Source organism: Oryctolagus cuniculus, chromosome 7 (genome assembly GCF_051225735.1).
Source record: "Oryctolagus cuniculus isolate XC-2025 breed Fujian yellow rabbit chromosome 7, ASM5122573v1, whole genome shotgun sequence".
NCBI classification, from domain to species: Eukaryota; Metazoa; Chordata; class Mammalia; order Lagomorpha; family Leporidae; genus Oryctolagus; species Oryctolagus cuniculus.
This window is the reverse complement of record NC_142873.1, coordinates 53130751-53152101: the sequence shown is the minus strand read 5'-3', so window position 1 is coordinate 53152101 and position 21351 is coordinate 53130751. Positions and strand designations below refer to the sequence as shown.

The window sequence follows — 21351 nt, the reverse complement described above, 5'->3', positions numbered from 1 at the left end:
ACGTGTAGAGAAACATGACCTAAGAGATAAACCTATTATGAAGTTCACCCAAAAAGAAATAGTTCATTATCTTTCTGAGGCTTCTCTATTCTATTCTACTCTCATACTTCGCTGCTTCTCAGTTCTACATTACATTATGGTACACTACCAAGAACAAGTCTAATACTTAATGACACAAAATGAGCTTCTTATATTAATTTCATATTGTGCAAGAGACTGCCGAACAATCAAATATTTCCTGGAAACAATCACTGAAATTTAAAGAACTGCTACCAGATAAAAATGTATATGTTCTTCTTTGACTACATTTATAACAATGCTGGCTCACTGCCTTTCAAAAATGGTCTCAGTATCATTTCTTATTATTTTATTTTTTAAAATATCCATATTTTCTTATATCTGGTAATTTAGCTTTTTTAAAGATTTTATTTATTTGAAAGACCAAGTTACAGAAAGAGGTAGGTACATGAGCCGGCGCCGTGGCTCAATAGGCTAATCCTCCACCTTGCGGCGCCGGCACACAGGGTTCTAGTCCCGGTCGGGGCGCCGGATTCTGTCCCGGTTGCTCCTCTTCCAGGCCAGCTCTCTGCTATGGCCAGGGAGTGCAGTGGAGGATGGCCCAGGTGCTTGGGCCCTGCACCCCATGGGAGACCAGGAAAAGCACCTGGATCCTGGCTCCTGCCAGGATCAGCGCGGTGCGCCGGCTGCAGCGGCGGCCATTGGAGGGTGAACCAGCGGCAAAAGGAAGACCTTTCTCTCTCTGTCTCTCTCTCTCACTGTCCACTCTGCCTATAAAAAAAAAAAAAAAAAAAAAAAAAAAAAAAAAAAAAAAAGAAAGAGGTAGGTACAGAGAGAAAGGTCTTCCATCTCCTGATTCACTCCCCAAACAGCCGCAACAGCCAGAGCTGAGCCGATCCGAAGCCAGGAGCCAGGAGCTTCCTCTGGGTCTCCCACTTGGGTGCAGGGGCCCAAGGAATTGGGCCATCTTCCAGTGCTTTCCAATGACATTAATATGGAGGTGGATTGGAAGTGGAGCAGCTGGGACTCGAGCTGGCATCACATGGGATGCCAGCACCACAGGCAGGATCTTTAACCTGCTGCACCACAGCTGCGGCCCCTCAGTATCATTTTTACAAAAATGATTTTACTTAAAAGGCAGGGAAAGAGTGAAAAAAGAGAGCGAGATGGAGAGAGAGAGAGGGAGAGAACACAGAGACATCTCCAATCCACTGGTTCACTCTCCAAATTCCTGCAACAGGATCAGGAGGAAGCTAGAACACAGAGCACAGCAGTTTGGACTCCAGCCCAGGCACTCCGAATGGGACACATGTCTTAAGTGCCAAGCCAAATGTCTGCCTCTCAGCATCATTTTTATCTAGACAGATAAACATTACTTTCAAAGATCTCTTTTAATTCTATAAATTTTATGTTGCTATTCCAAGTCACGTGAGTCCCAGGAAAATAGAAGCCTACTGAAACTTGCTACCAACCAACATTACTTCACCCCTTCAACAAATTAAAACCTACACACATGCAATGCACAACTAAATGTAACAAAATTAACCAACGCTAGACTCAATTAATTTCTCCAATCATATTCTGAATTGTTTCCAGCAAGGAAAGTGGTTCCTTAAAAGGGAAGGTTCCTTACAAGGTTATACCTTACTGTCTACTTGGAGCCCCATCTCAGCGCCCCTTGGGGCACCGTCACAAACAGGAAGGCGATGGCAGCTCTCCCTTACAGAGCTCTCTGCTGGCCACAGAGTGGCATATACAGTCCCCGTGTCTGGTGACCATCCGCCCTCGACCTACTCCTTCCACAGCATCTCCTGATACCCTGTTTCCTCCCCAGTTTTCTGCTTCTCTGGCCTTCAGATACACATGGTCTCATGTCTCGATTTTAGAAAGCTCTACTATAGGTACAGAGAGATGATCCAACGCACCAAGTGTTAGGTTATAGGTTATTCCATATCATATTTATTAATTACATAATTTTGCTTTTACTTGATAATACAAAAATGTAACACAGAGTTAAAACAAACATCCCAACAAAGTGAAACAAAAAACGTGAGTGTGGAGTTGATAGTTAATGAAAATCTGTTTTGTAGGCCCTTAAGTATATAGAAAATGCTTTGGCTTAAACAATCCTTTAGGTTTTCTAACTAAACACTCATTGTATATATTTCTACTCTGGAAAATAAATAATAAATCTAGACACTAGCTTTGAATTATCACTTCAAATTTTTGGTATGAAATTTTTTAGTGTTTTCCACATTTCCTGCTATCCAATATTTTAAACATTAACAGGGATGATGTATAGTTCAAAGGAACAATAGGCCATTTTCTACTCTAGCAATCTGCAGTAAATACAAACTAATGGTCCTTTTTTCTCTCCTATATATTCAACAATCTTTGTATCTATGATCCAGCTGCTCCAATTACAAATCCTCTCTGTGCAACAGCCAAACATAAAATTTTATTAGGCCCCTAGAAAACATTAAGCACGTTGCTTTTCACATAAGGGGAACAGAAATCATAGCTGAAGTTATGAAATGTTAGAAAATGTGTTGCAGGACTTTTATTTGTACACAAGTTGCACAATAATTAGGAAAGAATAATTCATTTCAAAGTTAATATAACTTTCAAATATATTCTTTGGTTCATGCATAAAGATACGTAATCAGCAACAGTTAAACAATGAGCTTGATGAGCTTTTTGCTAAGGATGTTATTTTTTAATTTTCCTTTTTAAACTATGAAGGTGATACTATAAACAAACACAATGGAACAGAATTGTGATGAAATTGAAGAGCTGTCCTTTGATTGATGCTTAACAGATCCATAAATGCATCTGTAAGTAATCACAACACTAATGTTGTTAGTTGATGCTCTTAGAAACATGAAACAAGCTTTAGGAAAATGAAACTTTTAGCAAGATAGCAAATATTCTAAGACAGGCTACCTGATTTACAATTAATGCTCAAAGGAGACACCAATAGATTCTTCTGGCGCTATCAGATGAAAAACCATCTAGTCTTAAGAAAATAAGGAAGAGGTATCTGCCTCAAATGTGGTAGAAAACAAAATAATCAAGGATTGGCTTCAAACTCACAGCAGAAGAATCTCGTTTTGAAACAGTTATCTGGAGAAAAAGCCCTTTGATACTGAACTAAAGGTACTGTAGAAAAGAATGTCAAATATTATCAAGTTTATTAAAACACTAATAATAATATCCTGTAATGACGGGATAATGTGCTCACAAGCACCACTCCGTAGTGTAGCTAATACACGACATCAGGCGAGGGACAACTCCTGGTACTTCTTACCCTGGCGTCATATTCGAGGACAAAGGGAGGAAAGTCGATCTGCTCTGGTGATATGGCAGAAAATAGCTGGTGGAGGCTGTCCACGTGGTGGATTTTGTTCTTCAGTCCTGAGACAGCAAAGGTGGTGAAAAACCATGTGGATACCTGATTAACAGAAGAGAAGAGGTCATTTAGGCCAGCAGCCATAGTTAAAAAAAAAAAACCACAATTTTGGAAATTTACACCACATGAAAATCATGTCTTGAAATTTCACTATTACCAGTTTTTCAAAACACAGTTTTGTAGTTTATCACTGAGTATCAACAACGAGTATAGTTGATCATGAGCAAAATTTTAAAAAGAAACTAAAATAGCAGTTTTAGGGACTGTTAACAGGTTGTTTTGCTTCATGAAGCTTTTGTTCCCATTATACAATTATATGTAAATTGTCCTATATGTCTGGCTTCTCACTGTACATCATAGTCCAAACCACTGAATAATTTTGTAGAATAATAGTACTCTGAAAATGGCTAATATCTTCAAATATCACAAACTCTTTTCAGTTTTTCAAATGAGACGGAAAATAAAACTTTGGCCAATATTTGAGACTTAGATACTTTCAGTTGGCACTCGGCATGCAGTCTGAGTTCTTAGTCAATCAAAGTGAATCACCTACAGCTATGGAGCCACGGTTGCTTATTTCATTTTATAACATGCAATCCCTCTACACAATTTTGCTAGACTGCAACAATTATTGGCTCAGGAAAAAAGAGAGAGAGAGATAGAGAGAGAGAGGGAGAAATTCTTGATAGAAGACAATGCTGACATTAAGTAGGTGGCAGCCAGGACTTACAATTTATTGTTTACCTACCTAAATTGGCAATCATAAAGTAGCCCATGTTTACCAACAGCTTACATAATGTTCCTATGAGGCAGGCATGTACAGTTGCTAGCCCAGAGAGGTCACATACACACAGCTCTCAGTGCACTGACATACAGTACTCCAAATGGGTCCATTATAAATACATGCCACACTAGATGTATACCACTGATTCCAACATTCTTTCAACATCTCTGGCACTGTACAACCTTCTTCAGCGGTTGTTCCAACCTGTCACATATTCCAGGCCCCTAGTAGTACATCTTGTCTTCATAATCACTTACGAGAAAAAGCATGGAAAAACAGATAAAACACTAAATTCTCTCTTGCAAAATCCTATTCAAATGGCTAGACTCAGTACAAGTTTCATCTTCACCATTATTTTCCTCTTACAGCTCAAGTTATCTCCTGTTAAATTCTTAAAACCTTATTTAGACAAGGAATAGTCAAAGTGGAAGTTCTTTCCTCCCTTCAGAGAAAGGTACCTCCTTCTTTGATGGCCTGTTCTTTCCACTGGGATCTCACTCGCAGAGATCTTTCATTTAGGGTGTTTTTTTTTTTTTTTTTTTTTTTCCAGAGTGTCTTGGCTTTCCATGCCTAAAATACTCTAATGGGCTCTTCAGCCAGATCCGAATGCCTTAAGGGCTGATTCTGAGGCCAGAGTGCTATTTAGGACATCTGCCATTCTATGAGTCTGCTGTGTATCCCGCTTCCCATGTTGGATCGTTCTCTCCCTTTTTAATTCTATCAGTTAGTATTAGCAGACACTAGTCTTATTTATGTGATTCCTTTGACTCTTAGACCTATCATTATGATTAATTGTGAACTGAAATTGATCACTTGGACTAGTGAGATGGCATTGGTACCTGCCACATTGAAATAAGATCGGAGTTGGCGAACTCAAAAAGCTTCCATAGCCTTGGCAACTCATGACAAGAGCCTAGGGAGATCACTGATGCCATAAACAAGAGTGTCAATTTGTTAAGTCAACAACAGGAGTCACTGTGCACTTACTCCTCATGTAGGATCTTTGTCCTTAATGTGTTGTACAATGTAAATTAATGCTCTAACTAGTACTCAAACAGTACTTTACACTTTATGTTTCTGTGTGGGTGCAAACTGTTGAAATTTTTACTTAATATATACTAAATTGATCTTCTGTATATAAAGATAAATGAAAATGAAAAAAATTCTTAAAACCTTAAATATAAACCTTATTTTCAGCACTTATTCCTACTTCGTAGAATTTCAATTACTTATATTCACTTTTATAATCTCCCTATCCCCAGCAGACAGTCTTGGAATGAGAGACTAAAGTTTTATAAGGTAAAGACAGAGTCATGAGTTCTTAAGTATTTGTTAAAGAATGAAGGAAAATAAAGCCCATTTTATACTGATATTATAGCCTGGGCCAGTATTCTATGTTGGCGACACTACCAATGACTGATGGAAGGCCTCAGATAAACATTATACTTCGTACTCTCTCCCCTCCTATTTTTGCAGGGAAGTGATGGTATTGCTAAAAGCCAAGTGAGTTAATTTAAACACTACAATCCAAAATGTATTTTTTTAAATGTGTAAGTTTTTCTTTTCATTTTAAAGTTTATTTATATAAAGGGGACATATTTCATATATACAGTTTTAAGAATATAGTATTATTTCCTACCCTTCCTCCCATCTGCCCTCTCTCCTCCTTCATTTTTTGACACTTGATCTTGGCCAAAAGGCTGAGAAGCAATTCATTTTTTTAAAATATTTTTGATTACATACTTTGAATTTACTTTATAATCACAAGTTTAATCCTCCACTAAATAAAGAACATAACAAGTAGTAAGTAGAAAGACCACTATTCTTCAGAAGTATAGACAGGGCTATAAACAATAATCAAATCTCAGGATGCCAATTTCACTCATATGTTTTTTTTCACTCATATGCTATAGATTAGCTACCACAAATCAGAGAAAATATATGATATTTGTATTTTTGAACTGAACTGGCTTATTTCACTAAGCATAATGTCCTCCATTTGCATCCATTTTGTTGTGAAAGACAGGATTTATCTCTTTTATGGCTGAGTAGTATTCCATCATGTATATATACCATATTTTCTTAATTCAGTCATCAGTGGATGGACCTCTGGGTTGATTCCATATCTTAGCTATTGTGACTTGAGCTGCTATAAACATGGAGATACATATAATTCTTTCATACACTGATTTCATTTCCTATGGGTAAATTCCTAGGAATGGGATGGCTGAGTCACATGGTACATCAATTTTCAGATTTTTAAGGAATCTCTAGTCCGTCTTCCACAACGGTTTTACTAGTCTACATTCTCACCAACAGTGTATCAGGGTATCTTTTCTTACATGTTTGACAACATTTGCTGTTTTTTGATAAATCAATTTGTTTATAACCCATGTTATTATATGCCTTATTGAAATTAACTCTCACAAATTAGATTAGTGAAAATTCCATATCAGGAGCTATAGAACGGATCACAGAGAGAGTTCACAAACTAGTAAAATGGATAAAGAGATCAGGCTGGTGCTGTGGCGCAGTGGGTTAACACCCTGGTTTGCAGTGCCAGCATCCCCTATGGGCGCTGGTTTGAGACCTGGCTGCTCCACTTCCAATCCTGCTCTCTGCTATGGCCTGGGAAAGCAGTAGAAGATGGCCCAAGTTCTGGGGCCCCTGCATGCATGTGGGAGACCTGAAAGAGCCTCCTGGCTCCTGGCTTTGGATTGGTGCAGCTCCGGCCATTGTGGTCAATTGGGGAGTGAACCAGTGGATGGAAGACCTCTCTCTCTCTCTCTCTCCTCTGTGTAACTCTGACTTTCAAATAAATAAATACATCTTAAAAAAAAAAAGTGATGAAGAGATCATGGATATTTTAGGAATTCTAGAAAGACCTAAAGAAAATAGGATGTAGTGTCAGGAAGACGAGAACCTCAAGGATGTGTTAGGAGACATACAGAGTTAAACATCCACTGGTTATTTCCTGTGTGTTGAGCACTCTGCTGGGGTTGTAGATAATACAGGAGAACAGTGATATAGCCTCTCCCCTAACGAAGGCTTAGATTCAGCTGTGGGAGCCAAGAGCATATGCAAAGGATAATTTAATCACAACTACCAAGGCAAAACATGCTAATGAAAGCCTCAAAGGAAACATGTGAATATGAAATGAAAACGAGCTGGGTTGCTTGGCAAAGGTGTAAAATCGCGGAGGCAGAAGAAACTATGCAGGGGACTTCTTTGTCACTGTCTCTTCTATCTCAGGACCTTTTCACACGCTGCTCTTTCAGGCCCTTCTTCAATTATTTGCCTGGCTAACTGTCCTGCAGAGCTCAGAACAGAGTCAGTCCAAGTGAAGACGCTTTCTTTGATCACTCTCCAGAGTCAGAGCATATTTCTAAGTGTCTCAACAATACTGCACTTACTCTATTATTGTCTAAGACTAATATTCTGTATTGCATTAACTGATTTTCTAAACACACTGGAAACCCCTCGAGGCAGGGGCTGTCATATTCAATGTCGCATTCATAGATTTAACTAATGTCTGACATAAAGAAACTCAGTGTTTGTTCAAAGAATTAATAAGTGGTCAAATAGCAGTTTGTGGGCTTACTTTAGCACTATTTAGGAATGGCCTAATACTTCTTCATTCTACAGTAAAAATACATCTCGTTGCATCTAGGCCTTGGTTTCTCCACCTGTAGAAGTTACACTTAGGTGTCTTCTGAGGTCCCTCTCACACGGTTCTTTGGCAGGGCTCTTGAACACGCTGCACCATACTGACATGGCGGGTGGTAGGAGTAAAGAGAAGAGGTGGTCAGGTGGGGCAGTCTGAAGCAGTCTGTCTTTGAAAGAGAAACAAAATTCTGCTGCGTTTCTCCTATTGCATTGTTTACATCTTCCAGGTGTTAGCAGGAGAAAAATACTCCAAGAAGACAGAAGTGACAGCCCACTTAGAAGTTTCCTAATCAGGTACCAAATTGCATTTTCTTCACTTTTTTCTTTTTTATCGTGGTATCACATAGCTTAGCTTTTCAATTGCTTGCAACATAAGTTAAAACATTACAAAGGCACTTCAAAAATTTGTGGGAATAGAATGAAAATGCTTATTTTGGTGCAAAAAATTTCAAAATCCATGCAACTTTCTTTGTAATATATATTAAAATATTAATAAATTAATAAGAACTTTTTGAAGATCACTTGTGCATTAATTTAGGGAAAGTTGTCTGCTGTGTTAAAACACTAAAAAGAAAAAAAAAACTAACAATTTGGAAGAGGACTACTGAGATATTTTGTGAATACTAGAGATTTTTTTTCACTCAGTTATTCACAAATGCAAAGCCAAGAATACAGGATCATAAAGCAAAAGAAACTAGGAAAAGGCAACTGACACATGTGAATTCAAGCGTGGCTAGAGCCACAATCAACAGTGGACTTAAATTCTGTTAGTTTGCATTCTATTAGTAAACTTCAAAGAAGAGCAGTGGTGATTTATGCAACCAGTCAATTTAATATCACTTTGGGCGGAGTGGCTTGGAAAAGATCTGAGGGGTACGGAAATCAGAAGAGTGTGATTTGATTGTTTTATGATGCTTGTAATGCCATTACATTCTACTATAATTACAAAAATTCCATTTATAGTGTTTAGTATAAAATAATGGTGGCTTTTCTTACTCATAGGACCCCTCTTTTACCCCATCACTCTCCCTCACCTCCCCCAATCCCCACATCAAATTATGGACAGGTAGAACTTGTACAATGGCTTTTCCTTTATGCATCTAGTCTTCAGCCTCTGTCCCAATGCCACATTTGCACTGACTCCTAAGTGAAGCAATTCCAGTGGTGTGAGAGCCAAGGCTAGTGGCTCTTTCCCTGAAATTTCTGGTAATGTCTTTCCACTGATGTCACAGCAGGATAGCTATTTTTTTTTTTATTTTATTGTCTAGTGTCAACAGTATTAGAGGAGATGCTAAAGTTAGATCTTAGTATATGGTGGCTACATATTTTCATAAATGTAGCACTAAAGTCAAAAAAATTTTTTTTACATTTATAAATAACATTCTACTATGAAAATGGTCAAACATGTACTACATTTGAAAGAATTTTACAGTGAACCCTAGGATAGCCACCAATCATACAATTATTAACAGTGTCTTTATATCTATCACTTATCTATCCCTCTACCAATCTATTTTATTTTTCTGTTATATTTCCAAGTAAACTGCAGATATCAGCTTTTCTCAAATACAGCATTCATTTCTTTAACTGAAGTTCAGAAATTTAGTTTCTTTGCCAAAAATTTTACATTCTGTAAAACATACGGGTTTGAAGTATACTTCTGCTATTTAGACAAATGTATGCATTTGTATAAGCAAATCATCATTTTAGTTACTGTGGAAAGTTCCTCTTCTCTGAGGCTGGACTCCCAAGAAGCAAACATTGATGTGGTTGTCCTTCTACCACGCGTCAGCTAGAGCCTCACAGAAATGGAATCACGCAGCAAGACTAACGTGTGTAAGATCCGGCCACGCCCTTGATGTTACCAGCAGTATACTTTCTTCTGCTAAGTAATATTCCATCAGGAAAACATACCAAGGTTCAATTAAGCATACCTTCCTGGGTATTTCCAGTCTTGGGTTATTATGAATAAAGCTGCTATGAACACCCTTGTAGAAGTTTTTCTGTGTGCTATGTTGTCATCTCACTTGGGTAAATACCTGGCAGTGCAATTACTGGGTCATGGACTAGGTACACATTTCACTTATAAAAAATTGCTGTAACTTTTTATAAAGTGGTTATACAATTTCTCATTTCTATTTATCATGCTGAAGAATTCCAGTTGCTCCCTGACACTGGCAATATTTAGTACTGTCAATCTTTGTAATTCTAGCCTTCTGGTGGCAGTGTAGTGGTACTTCATTTTTTAAGAGAAGTTTTACTGAGGTATAATTGACATGTAATAAGCTGTACTTAATTAAAATATACCATTTAGGTTCTGGCATATGCATATGCCCAGGAAACCTTCATCACAATCAAGAAAATGAACACATCCATCAATCCCAAAGATTCTCAGAGTCCTTGGTAACCTCCCCCTCCTGGCCTCCTCTCTGTCTACAGGCAATCACTGCTTTACATTAGTTTGCATTTCTCCTAACTTTATATAAATGGAATCACACAGTGTTCCAAATACATTCATTTTTGTCTAGCCTACTTCACTCAACATAGTTCTTTAGAGATTCATCCATGCTGTTGCAAATATCAACAATTCATTCCTTTTTATTGGTGAGTAGTATTCTGTTGTATGGATGTAACACAATTAGGTTATCGGTTGTCCCTATGATGGGTATTTGTGTTGTTTCCAGTTTTTCACGATCACAAATAATGCTATAAACATTCTGTACCAGTCTTTATGTAGATATGTTTTCAATTGCCTTAGGTACTTAGGAATGGAATGTCTATTTCACGTAATTGTATTACATTTAACTCTTTAAATAAATAAGCTGCCAACTTGTTTGCCAGAGTTGTGATGGCATTTCATCTTCCTGCTCAGCACTGAGAGTTACTATTTAACTTGCCCTTCCCGAAAGCATATGTTGGACATCTTTTCATGTGCTTATTTGCCAGCTGAATATCTTCTTTGGAGAAGTGTTTGTGGAAATCATTTGCCCATTTCCACATTGAGCTGCTTACTAAACTGCCAGTGTTTGAGACTTCTTTATATATTCTAGATACAAGCTCTTTATCAGATATATAACTATTTACTCTCAGCTGTAGCTTGTTTTTAATCTTCCTAAGAATGTATATTCAAAGGGCAAAAGTTTTTAAATTTTGAAGATGCCTAATTTATGCATTATAGTTTTGGTCTTGTATCTAAGAAATCTTTGTCCAAATCAAGGTCACAAAGTTTTTCATATTTTCTCCTAGAAGTTTGTTTCATATTTAAACCTTTATTCTGTTTCATTGATCTATCTGTCGATCTTTATGACAGTACATCATTGTCTTGACTACTATAACTTTAGAATAAATTTCCCAAAGCAGGTCCTCTAACTTTGATCAACGTCTACAAAAAACACTTGCTAAAATTTTGGTGGGATTTGAGTTAAATCTACAGATTCAGCAAGAATTGATAATAAATGAAATCTTCCAATCCACAAATATTGTATATATCTTCATTTATTTAAGTCTTATTTAATTTCTTCCATCAAGGTTTTTTAGTATTCAAAACTATAATATATAAATCTATCATATTTTTTGTCAGATTGATCATTAGGTTCATTAATACCTAATGCTTGATAAGTGGTATTGCTTTTCAAATTTATGCTTGTTTGTTATTAATATATACATGGATTTCTGAATATTGGTCTTTATACCCTGAAGCCTTGATAAAAACTACTCATTAGTTCTGATTACTTTTCTGTGGATACCACATAGGATTTTCTACAGAGATGATCATGTCATCTAGGAATAAAATTTATATTTAGTCCTTTCTATTCTAGATGTCTTAATTTCTTCTTCTTGCTGTACTGAACTGGTTAGAACTTTCCCAGTAATACTGAATAGAAGTAGTGAGAGCAGACATCCTGGCAAACACATACTAAAGACCAGGCTAACTCTTCTGTTTACCTCCATTAAAGAAAAAGTTTGGTAGCTACTGGATGAACAAAAAAATAAATGGATGATGAGGTTTGGAAAATAGTCAAGCACTATTCCTAAGTGCTATAGAAAATAAAATTAGTCATTTATTGAGTATAACTAGATAATGGGAGAATTAACAGTACACGTTGTCTGAGCAGACTATATAATTAGACATTAACTGAACTAAGAGCAGAAAAAGCCCTTTACTTAACAGACTCATGACACATGATCCCCATCCCTGTTTGTAAAACCTGGCCAGTGTTCCTGCAAGCACTTTTAAAAATTATTTATTGGGGTGGGTGTTTGGTGTAGCAATTAAGATGCCTCTGGGAATGCCCGCATCCTACACTGGAGGCCCGGCTCTGCTCCTCATTCCAGCTTCCTGCTAATGTGCACCATGGGAGGCAGCAGGTGATGGCTCAGGTATTTCAGCCCTGCCACCCTGGATTGAGTCCCTATATCCTGGCTTTGGCTTGGCTTAGCCCTGAGCTGTTGCAAAAATTTGGAGAATGAACCAGCAAATGGGAGGTATCTTTCTTTCCCTCTCTCTCTCTTCCCTAGTCTCCCTGCCTTTCAAATAAATTAAAAATAAATAAAATTTTAAAATTATCTTTTAAATTGACACGCAATGAACATATTTATGGCACAATGTGATGTTTCAATACATGTGTGCATTGGGCAATGAGTAAATCAGTGAAATTAGTATATTTACCACCTCATACACTTATTCCATAAGCATTTACTTAGTTGTGCTATTTCAATACTGAGGGACCAAAAGAAAATTTTCAATTGAGAAAATTACTTAAAATACTTCATAAAAATTTGGATGAGAAAGTAATTTCTGAGAAATTGTACAGTAGAAACAATTGTCTCACTGATGTCTTCACTAATCTCTTAATTATGAAATATAATGAAGGCCTTCCAGTACTTAATTTCTACTTAATTGTCCTGAAGTGACTATTCCTGTTGCTTCTGACACTATGTTCCACAGCATTAGTCCATTTACTTCTACCCAGTTTCAGATTACTTCTTTGTCTCCTTCCCTTATTCTAGGGACTGTCAGATGTCCTCTGCTCTCTTTTAGTCTTTCCGTAATTTTATTCATCCACACACCTATCTACTTTATAATAACTCTCAAGTCTGTATCTCAATCCACAATACCTGCATCTGATAGAACTGGGAACCACGGCTTACATGGTCCTTTCTCTCACTCTTACTCATTTAATACATCATTAAACCCCATGATTTTATTTTCCCTTAAAGTCATCTTTTCTCCAAACCAACTCATAAATTCAGATTTTTATTTTATGTTTTGTTGTTGCCTACACCAGATGCTAGCAAATTTTTGCAGGGAACCATAACAGTAAATACTAGGCTTCTCATAATAACATTGTAAGAAAAGTTTGTGGCGTGTGCCTGAAAGCACTGGGAGCATTGCAATACAGGAGGCAACGTGAAAACTCAGAGGTTGCTTTGTCATCTCAGGTACAAGATGACAGTGGGATGAACTAAAGGAGAGGTGGTGAAAATAAAGATACAGGCATGGGGCCAGTTCTGTGGTGCATCAGGTTAAGCTGCCATCTGCAGTGCCAGCATCCTATATGGTGCTGGTTCGAGTTTCATCTGCTCTACTTCTGATACTGCTCTTTGTTAATGTGTCTCGGCACCCAAGTGGGAGACTTGGAAGAAGCTCTTGGCTCCTGGCTTTGGCCTGGGCCAGTCCTGGCTGTTGTAGCCATTTGGGGAGTGAACCAGAGGATGGAAGATCTCTCTCTCTTTCTGTTTCTTCCCCCTTCCCCCTTCCCCCCTGTAATTCTGACTTTCAAATAAGTAAATAAATAAATCTTAAAAAACAAAACAAAACAAAACAAACAAACAAATAAAAAGGCCGGCGCCGTGGCTCACTAGGCTAATCCTTCACCTTGCGGCGCCGGCACACTGGGTTCTAGTCCCGGTCGGGGCGCTGGATTCTGTCCCGGTTGCCCCTCTTCCAGGCCAGCTCTCTGCTATGGCCAGGGAGTGCAGTGGAGGATGGCCCAAGTGCTTGGGCCCTGCACCCCATGGAAGACCAGGAGAAGTACCTGGCTCCTGCCATCGGATCAGCGCGGTGTGCCGGCCGCAGCGCGCTGGCTGCGGCGGCCTTTGGAGGGTGAACCAACGGCAAAGGAAGACCTTTCTCTTTCTGTCTCTCTCTCACTGTCCACTCTGTCAAAAAACAAACAAACAAAAACCAAAAAAACTGGTACAATGTGGTGAGAGGTGAGATAGATAGAAAAAGGACTCAGGAGGTCTCCTTGGTTTCTGGCTTAGGCACCTGAATAGGTAGTGATCCCATTTGCCGAGATGGGGAATGCAAAAAGCCGTTTACAGGAGTAGGTAGAGGAGGAGGCTATGAGTAGTTCTGTTTTAAAATGTTGAACTCCAGGGGGTCTGTTAAGATATCAAAGTAAAGATATCTTAGCAGCAGCTCAATATGCAGGTCCATAGCCTAGGACTGATGATGAGCATGAGGATGATGATAGCTAACATTTATCGAGGGCTTACTGGATGTCGCATATTGTTTTAGTCATTTTGCATGTATTTTAGTCATCTCATTCTTCCAATAACCCTACAAGGCAACTATTACTATTATTCTCATGTTACAGAGGATGAAATCAAAGCATAGAGAGATTACACTACTTGCCTGAGATGATAGATTGATACTTGGCAGAGCTGGGATAGAAATGTAGATCAGTGGAATTTTGAAATCATGCTTCTAAACATTAGGGAGACATATATTTGGAGATTGCATATATTATGAAAGGTCACTGAATGCACAGGAATAAAATACAGATGAAAGCTGGGAGTGGAGGACTTGGAAACACTAATGCTCAAAGGATAAACACAGAAAGAGGACGAGAAGACTGGGCAGGAGCAGCAGGAACAGCAAGCAAGAAAAGCTTCAAAGAAGCCAAGACCAAGTGCTTCAAGGACCAACCATGCTGACAGCTCTACAGAAAAAAGGTGGTATAAAGACAGAAAAGTGTCCACTGGATTTAGTAACACTAAGTTATTGGAGATTTTGATGTGAACAGCTTCAGTTAATACAGTGGGATGAGAACTAGAATAGAATAATTTAGGAGGTATGAAAAATGGAGATGGTGAGCGCAGAACATGGATTACCTAAAAAAATGTTTCGTAAAGGGGAAGAAAGAGAAGCAGTTGCCTTAACATGCTTAGAAATTCATGACTTAGATCAAGCAAAGAAGGACAGGAGAAAGATGCTAACTGCTGAAGAGAGGGTTCCCAGGAAATGGAACTACACTTTGTAGTTAAGACCATAGGCTCTGAGATTAAAATGCCAAAAATTCAAATCCAGTCTGTTGGTTACCTTGGAAAAACTCTGTAATTTCTGTAAAACTTAACATCTCTGTAATATCAATTCCCTTACCTGTAAAATGGAAATATTATCACTCTCTACTTTATTATAAGGCTTATACAAGATAATGCATGGAAAGAAGGGTGTGTGCTAAGTGCTCAAAAAAAGGCTAGCTATTGTCATAAGCACAGGATCCAGAGCACAGGGAGAGGGGCTGCCTTATATCGAGAACAAATACCTTTTTTGTTTGTTTGCTTAAGTTATTTATTTATTTGAAAGGCAGAGTTACTGAGACAGAGAAAGATCCTCTATCTGCTGGTTCACTCCCCCAATGGCTGCAATGGCTGGAGCTGGGTCGATCCAAAGCCAGGAGCTACAAGCTTCTTCTGGGTCTCCCATGTGGTTACAGGGGTCCAAGCACCTGGGCCATTCTCCACAGCTTTCCCAGGTGCATTAGCAGGGAGCTGGATCTGAAGCGGAGCAGCCAGGATCGAACCGGTGCCCAAATGGGATGCCAGTGCAGCAATATGCCCTGGCACTGGCCTGAAATGAATGCATTTTTGTGACAGAGAAAAAAGAAGGCAACGATGGGAATAGATGGCAGGCAAGCTTGGGATGAGTGAGAGAAGACAGAGAGATCCTTACTAGTGGTTTCTCTGTTCTTGGTTAAGAATGGGGCAAGGTCATCTGTTGAAGTAATGAGGACCTGGTAAACTGGACTTGAGGAGAATGTAGAGCTATGTGGGGACACTGTGCAATGAAACATCAAAGGACCTCCAGCAGAGGAAGCCCCAAGAGCCCTCTGAGAAACCCACATCCTATGGCTCTATGATTTCTCCATCAGTGCTCAGCAACACAGACACAGGCTGGTGAAGGCTGCCCACAGACAGTGAAGTCACAGACAACCAAAAACGTCAGAATCACACTCGGGATCACTTAAAAAGGAAGGGCAAATGAAGAAATGAGCTATCAAAATAGGGGACTGCAAGAATCAAGATAATGAAATGTCTTAATATTCTGAGCATGCAGGGCATTTAAATTCAAGAGTTAGTGAAAAGAGTAAAATACTGTACCTTCGAACGAAATGTTGGATGAACAAAATAAACAGCCTTCAAATTCCTCTTGTACCTAATAAACAAAAGGGTCAGTATAAGTCATGCCTAAAACTTAAAACCACTAGGGAAAATTAATTCTTTACTTGAGTACATAAATATATGCAGAGAAAAAATTTTTTAAAAAGCTCTTGTTTATATATTAAATTTTCAATGAAATGTCAAAATTCAGAGAATATTTTACTACTTAAAGTATCTATTTTTATAGTAGGTACTGTTTCTGTTGGCTGTAGGCAGGACAAACAAATTTATTGTGTGTCATTTTTTAAATAGTGCTAGAATCTCTGGGATTACACTAAAGAACAGTTAAAACCATTAAAAATTATAGCAAAAATTAGAAACTAAAAGTTGAAGTGGTCACATTACAATAACAAATAAATATGAAGGTACTTCAAAAAATTTGTGGAAGATGAAATTAAATGATAAGTTTATTTTGGTACAAAACAATTTTGAAATTCATGCATAATTTTCATAATATGCATTTTCCAGAAACTTTTTGAAGACAACTCATAGGTTTATTATGTCCCAGAAATAGTTTAAAGGCCTTTTATTTGACTCTCATAACAATTCTATGAGCTGGACAGGAACTGTCACTGCCTCTATTTTAGCCCTCCCAAAGTTACCCAGCCATCAAGCGGTAGTACCAAGAACTGAAGCGAGGCTATGCGGCTCAAGATTCATACTACCATTTTCTACTCTATCATGCCTCTCCAGGTATACATGAAATTCTTTTTGACAGTTCAGTAATCACAATGGGTCACTGGAGGTTAACTGGAAGGGACTTCAGAGAAATTGTTTATTTCACAGTTGAGGCCTGTTCCAAGTTAAAGATTTGGTTGGTGGCAAAAGTAGAATTACAGTGGAGTGAAGCTAACACATACACAAGTATAGCTCATATTTAGGGGAAGCTACAAAGGTGTTGAGTAATGAAAACATTAAAATTCTTAATTAATTAAGATGAGATTTAATGGGAAAAGTAAGAGAGCTGGAAATTCATACCAATTTGCCTTCTTTGTATCTTAAACTATAAGATGAATTTTTCAATACAATCCATAATGACATTGTAATGCTGCAAATTACAAAATAGCTCCCAGGAAGGTAGAGTGCCATTTTTGTTTAGGAAACATATTAATGAGAAGAAATATTAGGTATTACATTTGATCTTTGCTGTGGGGTGTCATGTATTTTCCCATTAAAATTTCCATTATCATTTCAAGGGACATAAGGTTTAATGAAAATAATTTCCTAGCTTGCTCAAAGTCACTAGCCTGGGTTGAAGTCCAAATTCTGCATTTACAATTTTGAGACTTTGAGCAACATACTTTACCTTTAATAATGTCAATATTGTTCTATCTTTAAAATACAGTTAGTATCTCTGCTAACAAACCCAAGGGTTACTGGATCAAAATTATGAATGAATGTATTTTTGGTAAGTGTGACACATCATATTAATAGAAGATAGTATATTTATTATTTTATATATAAAATTGCTAAAAACCTCACACCTTTTCCAAAGTGTTTAAAAGTGGGAATAAGTTTATACTGTAAATATACATATTTACTTTAACACAAAATGTTTGAATTAAGGAGGACCTTCTATGTCTATACTATCTAATATATGTATCACACAAACTTTGTTACAAGAAATATCCTTTCACAGAACACACAGCAATGTATGCTACTGAATAAAATTAGAAAAGAAACTATTTCCCCCCCCTTAATAATTTTCAAAAATAACTTACTTGACATCAACAATATCATAGAGTTTCTTCAGGAAGTCAGAGTCCAGGTGATTGTACTCGCTGGTCAGTGTGTGAAAATATACTAATACATATTCCTTCACAGCAATGTGATCCATTACATGGATGAAATATAAGAGAGCCTAAAAGAAGAGGGGTAAACATAAAGATCAAGTTGCCCAGTAGTCTATTTCACAAATGCCAAGAGAGGGAAAGTCCAGAAGACTAATGTGTGCCCTCGTCCTTGCAGAAGACATCTCAGGCTGATGAGTATCAATCCCTTTTAAGATCTTCAGGAAAGTGAACTACCACAGTGTTTAACATTCTCATAGATGCCACAGTAAGCTCCCCTTCTGTCTTGTTCTGAGTGACAGAGGAGAACAATCAGTCCCTATCCTATGGAGTAACTCTATACGGGAAAGCATTCTTGAATCAACTACAGAATTTCTTCTCTCTAGGATCATGAACCAAAATCATCAGAAGTAGACTTAAAGACTTCTAATCATTCTTGAAGTTTCTGCTTGAGTTCGATCAGTCTCTGGTCTCTACTCATATGGAATCATGGCTCTCATGTAACCAAGACTTACCATGAAAGGATACAATGTGGTGGCCTACATGGCTCACTTAAGGGCTAATTTTCACAGCATCTTTAATGCTGATCTGAATGAGGAAACTGACAACAGGTTTAGTCAGAACACAGTGACAGGATAAGCAGCATTTTCTAGAGCTCTAGAAACGTTAACCCAGGTAGTTTAGAGAAATACTCCATTACACGACGGATGAACTTTAAGAGAAACACTAAAAACAAAACAGATACAATATGGGCAGGGCCAGTATGACCCAGTGGTTTAGCTGTAAACAATTACAAAGAGGAAACTAAGAGAGAATAACTGAAGGATTACAATACAACAGGTTGTTTTCCAATCCCTGCTCGGGTGATTAATCCCTGGCATTAACAAGGATTACAATCCAACTGCTATTGGGGCACACAGAGGAGGGCAGTAAGAAAACACAGTATCTTTCCAGCTGTTACCTGATTTGGACCTTAAAATATAGCTCATTATTTCATATAAATTGAAACATGTTGAATATTCAGAACACCATGCTAGTAGGCACTAAAATCAAGTGTAGAAATTTATGTTTTTATTGTTGTCAATCACATTATTGATGATGATAATGAATGTCACACTGATTAAGAGCATAGAACAAATGATTACAAATACAACACTACTAACCAAAGGTGAATCTGTCCTCTGGGTATGTGTGTCTATTTTTTTTTTCCGATCTAGATTGCTCCTTTGTTCTCTTTATGTTCATGCTCCACTTCTACTCCATAGCAATTATGGAGCCCCTGTTTGGTTTACATTTTCCAACCATATCTTACCCATAGCAATTATGGAGCCCCTGTTTGGCCTTACATTTTCCATCCATACCATAAGAATCTTTTTGTATTAAAAGGAATAGGCACATGACAGAAAAATGTCAAAGACAAATTCTCCCCCAACCATAAAATCCATTTTGAGATATTTTACTTTTCTTCTGTTTTAATCTTGAAGTTCCAAGGAGGATGAAAAAACTCAATTAAGGTCAGTGTAGACATATTTAGTATATCACTTTTTCTCTAACTGGTATCATATCATAAACATTTGTCTACAGTACTGGCCTATAAAACCATAACATTGGAAGATTACAGAACATTCCATTTGTGGGTGTACTCCCATTTACCTGTTAGAAATTTGTTATAACTTTTTGTTACAAATGACCCTGCGAGTAACATGCCAGGTTCATTGCTTACACAAAACTTTTAGCCAATTATCAGGGATCTAAAATCTGAGGAGTTAGCCAGAAGCAAATACCAGCTTTTTGCACACTGTGTTTTATCTTAGAATTGTGCTTACTTTTACTATAATTAAAAATACTGTTCAGTTAAAGTTATTTTTTGGAGTCAGTTTCTAATTTACTGATGTTCTGGGAAGATTTATATATATATATATATAAACATATATATATACACATATATCTGTGGAGTCTATTGTCCCTTTGAGTGTTCAACTTTGGGCATTTTTTTTTTTTTTTTTTTTTTTTACAGGCAGAGTTAGACAGTGAGAGAGAGAGAGAGAGAGAGAGAGACAGAGAGAAAGGTCTTCCTTTCCGTTGGTTCACCCCCCAAATGGCCACTACGGCCAGTGGTGCTGCGCTGATTCGAAGCCAGGAGCCAGGTGATTTCTTCTAGTTTCCCATGTGCGTGCAGGGCCCAAACACTTGGGCCATCCTCCACTGCACTCCCTGGCCATAGCAGAGAGCTGGCCTGGAAGAGGGGCAACCAGGACAGAATCCGGCGCCCCGACCGGGACTAGAACCCGGTGTGCCGGCACCACAGGCGGAGGATTAGCCTATTGAGCCGCAGCGCTGGCCTGTAGCCACTTTCATACTTTGGATTATTTCCTTAGAATAAATTCTCAAACAGTGAGTGCAATCAGTTTTGTAGTTTCAATTCCCCTCTGACAATGATTAATGGGTAATTTTGAAGGTGAAAAAATATTTAATTCACTTTTTTGTACTACTTACTATTCAACTGAACATTTTATATTTTATTTCCCTGTTATAATTTTTTTTTTAGGTATCATCCATTTTTGTTATTTGCCTCCAAATGAAGGAATCATGGAACTAGATAAACTACATTTTGGGTTTTTTCTCTTTTGAAAGACATTCAAGCACTAATTTTTTTTTTTAAAGTAGAATTTAATTGTAAAACTGTAATACAGAATGACTACAAACACTTGTCAGTTATATCAACATCCAAAACAAAGCAGCTGTGATTTTGGAAATCATTTTGCAGCATTCCAGTATTTTTGTTTCTTCTACAGAGAAAGACCAAACCTCTAACCCAAGTGAAACAGTACATATCGACTCCCAGAACCACAGGTGCTACTCGGCCAGAGAGGCCCAGTGCAGCTTCATCTCATATTGTAAGCCCTGATTCCAAAATTTAAATCAACAATATTTGTAAAACAGAGCCTTTGATGGCTTACCTTGTCCATATCTATTAATGTTACAGGAATGTTTCTTCCAACCACCACCATCACTGTGCGACCACAGTTATCGACACCTACAAACAGGAAATGTTATCAGCACCCAGAAACTTTATTCCAAGAGTATTATTTGTCCTGGGCTCTTTTGTACAAGAATATCCCACACACATTTAAAAGACTGAAATGCAGGAAGTACTTTTTTCAAATTTCATATTCCGATTTCTTTTTCTGTGTAGAAAACAATACTTTTTTTTTTTTTTTTTAAGCTTCATGAGG

General features: G+C 37.8%; 1 protein-coding gene across 4 annotated transcripts in view; it reads right to left on the bottom strand.

Moving 5' to 3' along the window:
- GDAP2 (ganglioside induced differentiation associated protein 2) overlaps window positions 1-21351 on the bottom strand; it is a 69462-nt gene that overhangs the window by 1836 nt on the left and 46275 nt on the right. For all 4 annotated transcript variants that reach the window (XR_016210713.1, XM_070077810.2, XM_002715714.6 and 1 more), the window contains 4 exons: window positions 21076-21152; window positions 18047-18186; window positions 16266-16320; window positions 3326-3469 (listed from right to left, as the gene is read on the bottom strand). Coding sequence is in view for 3 of the 4 variants with exons in the window: in XM_070077810.2 (XP_069933911.1) it covers window positions 3326-3469; window positions 16266-16320; window positions 18047-18186; window positions 21076-21152 (416 nt within the window). In the remaining variant the exon portion in view is untranslated. The remainder of the gene's footprint in view (window positions 1-3325; window positions 3470-16265; window positions 16321-18046; window positions 18187-21075; window positions 21153-21351) is intronic.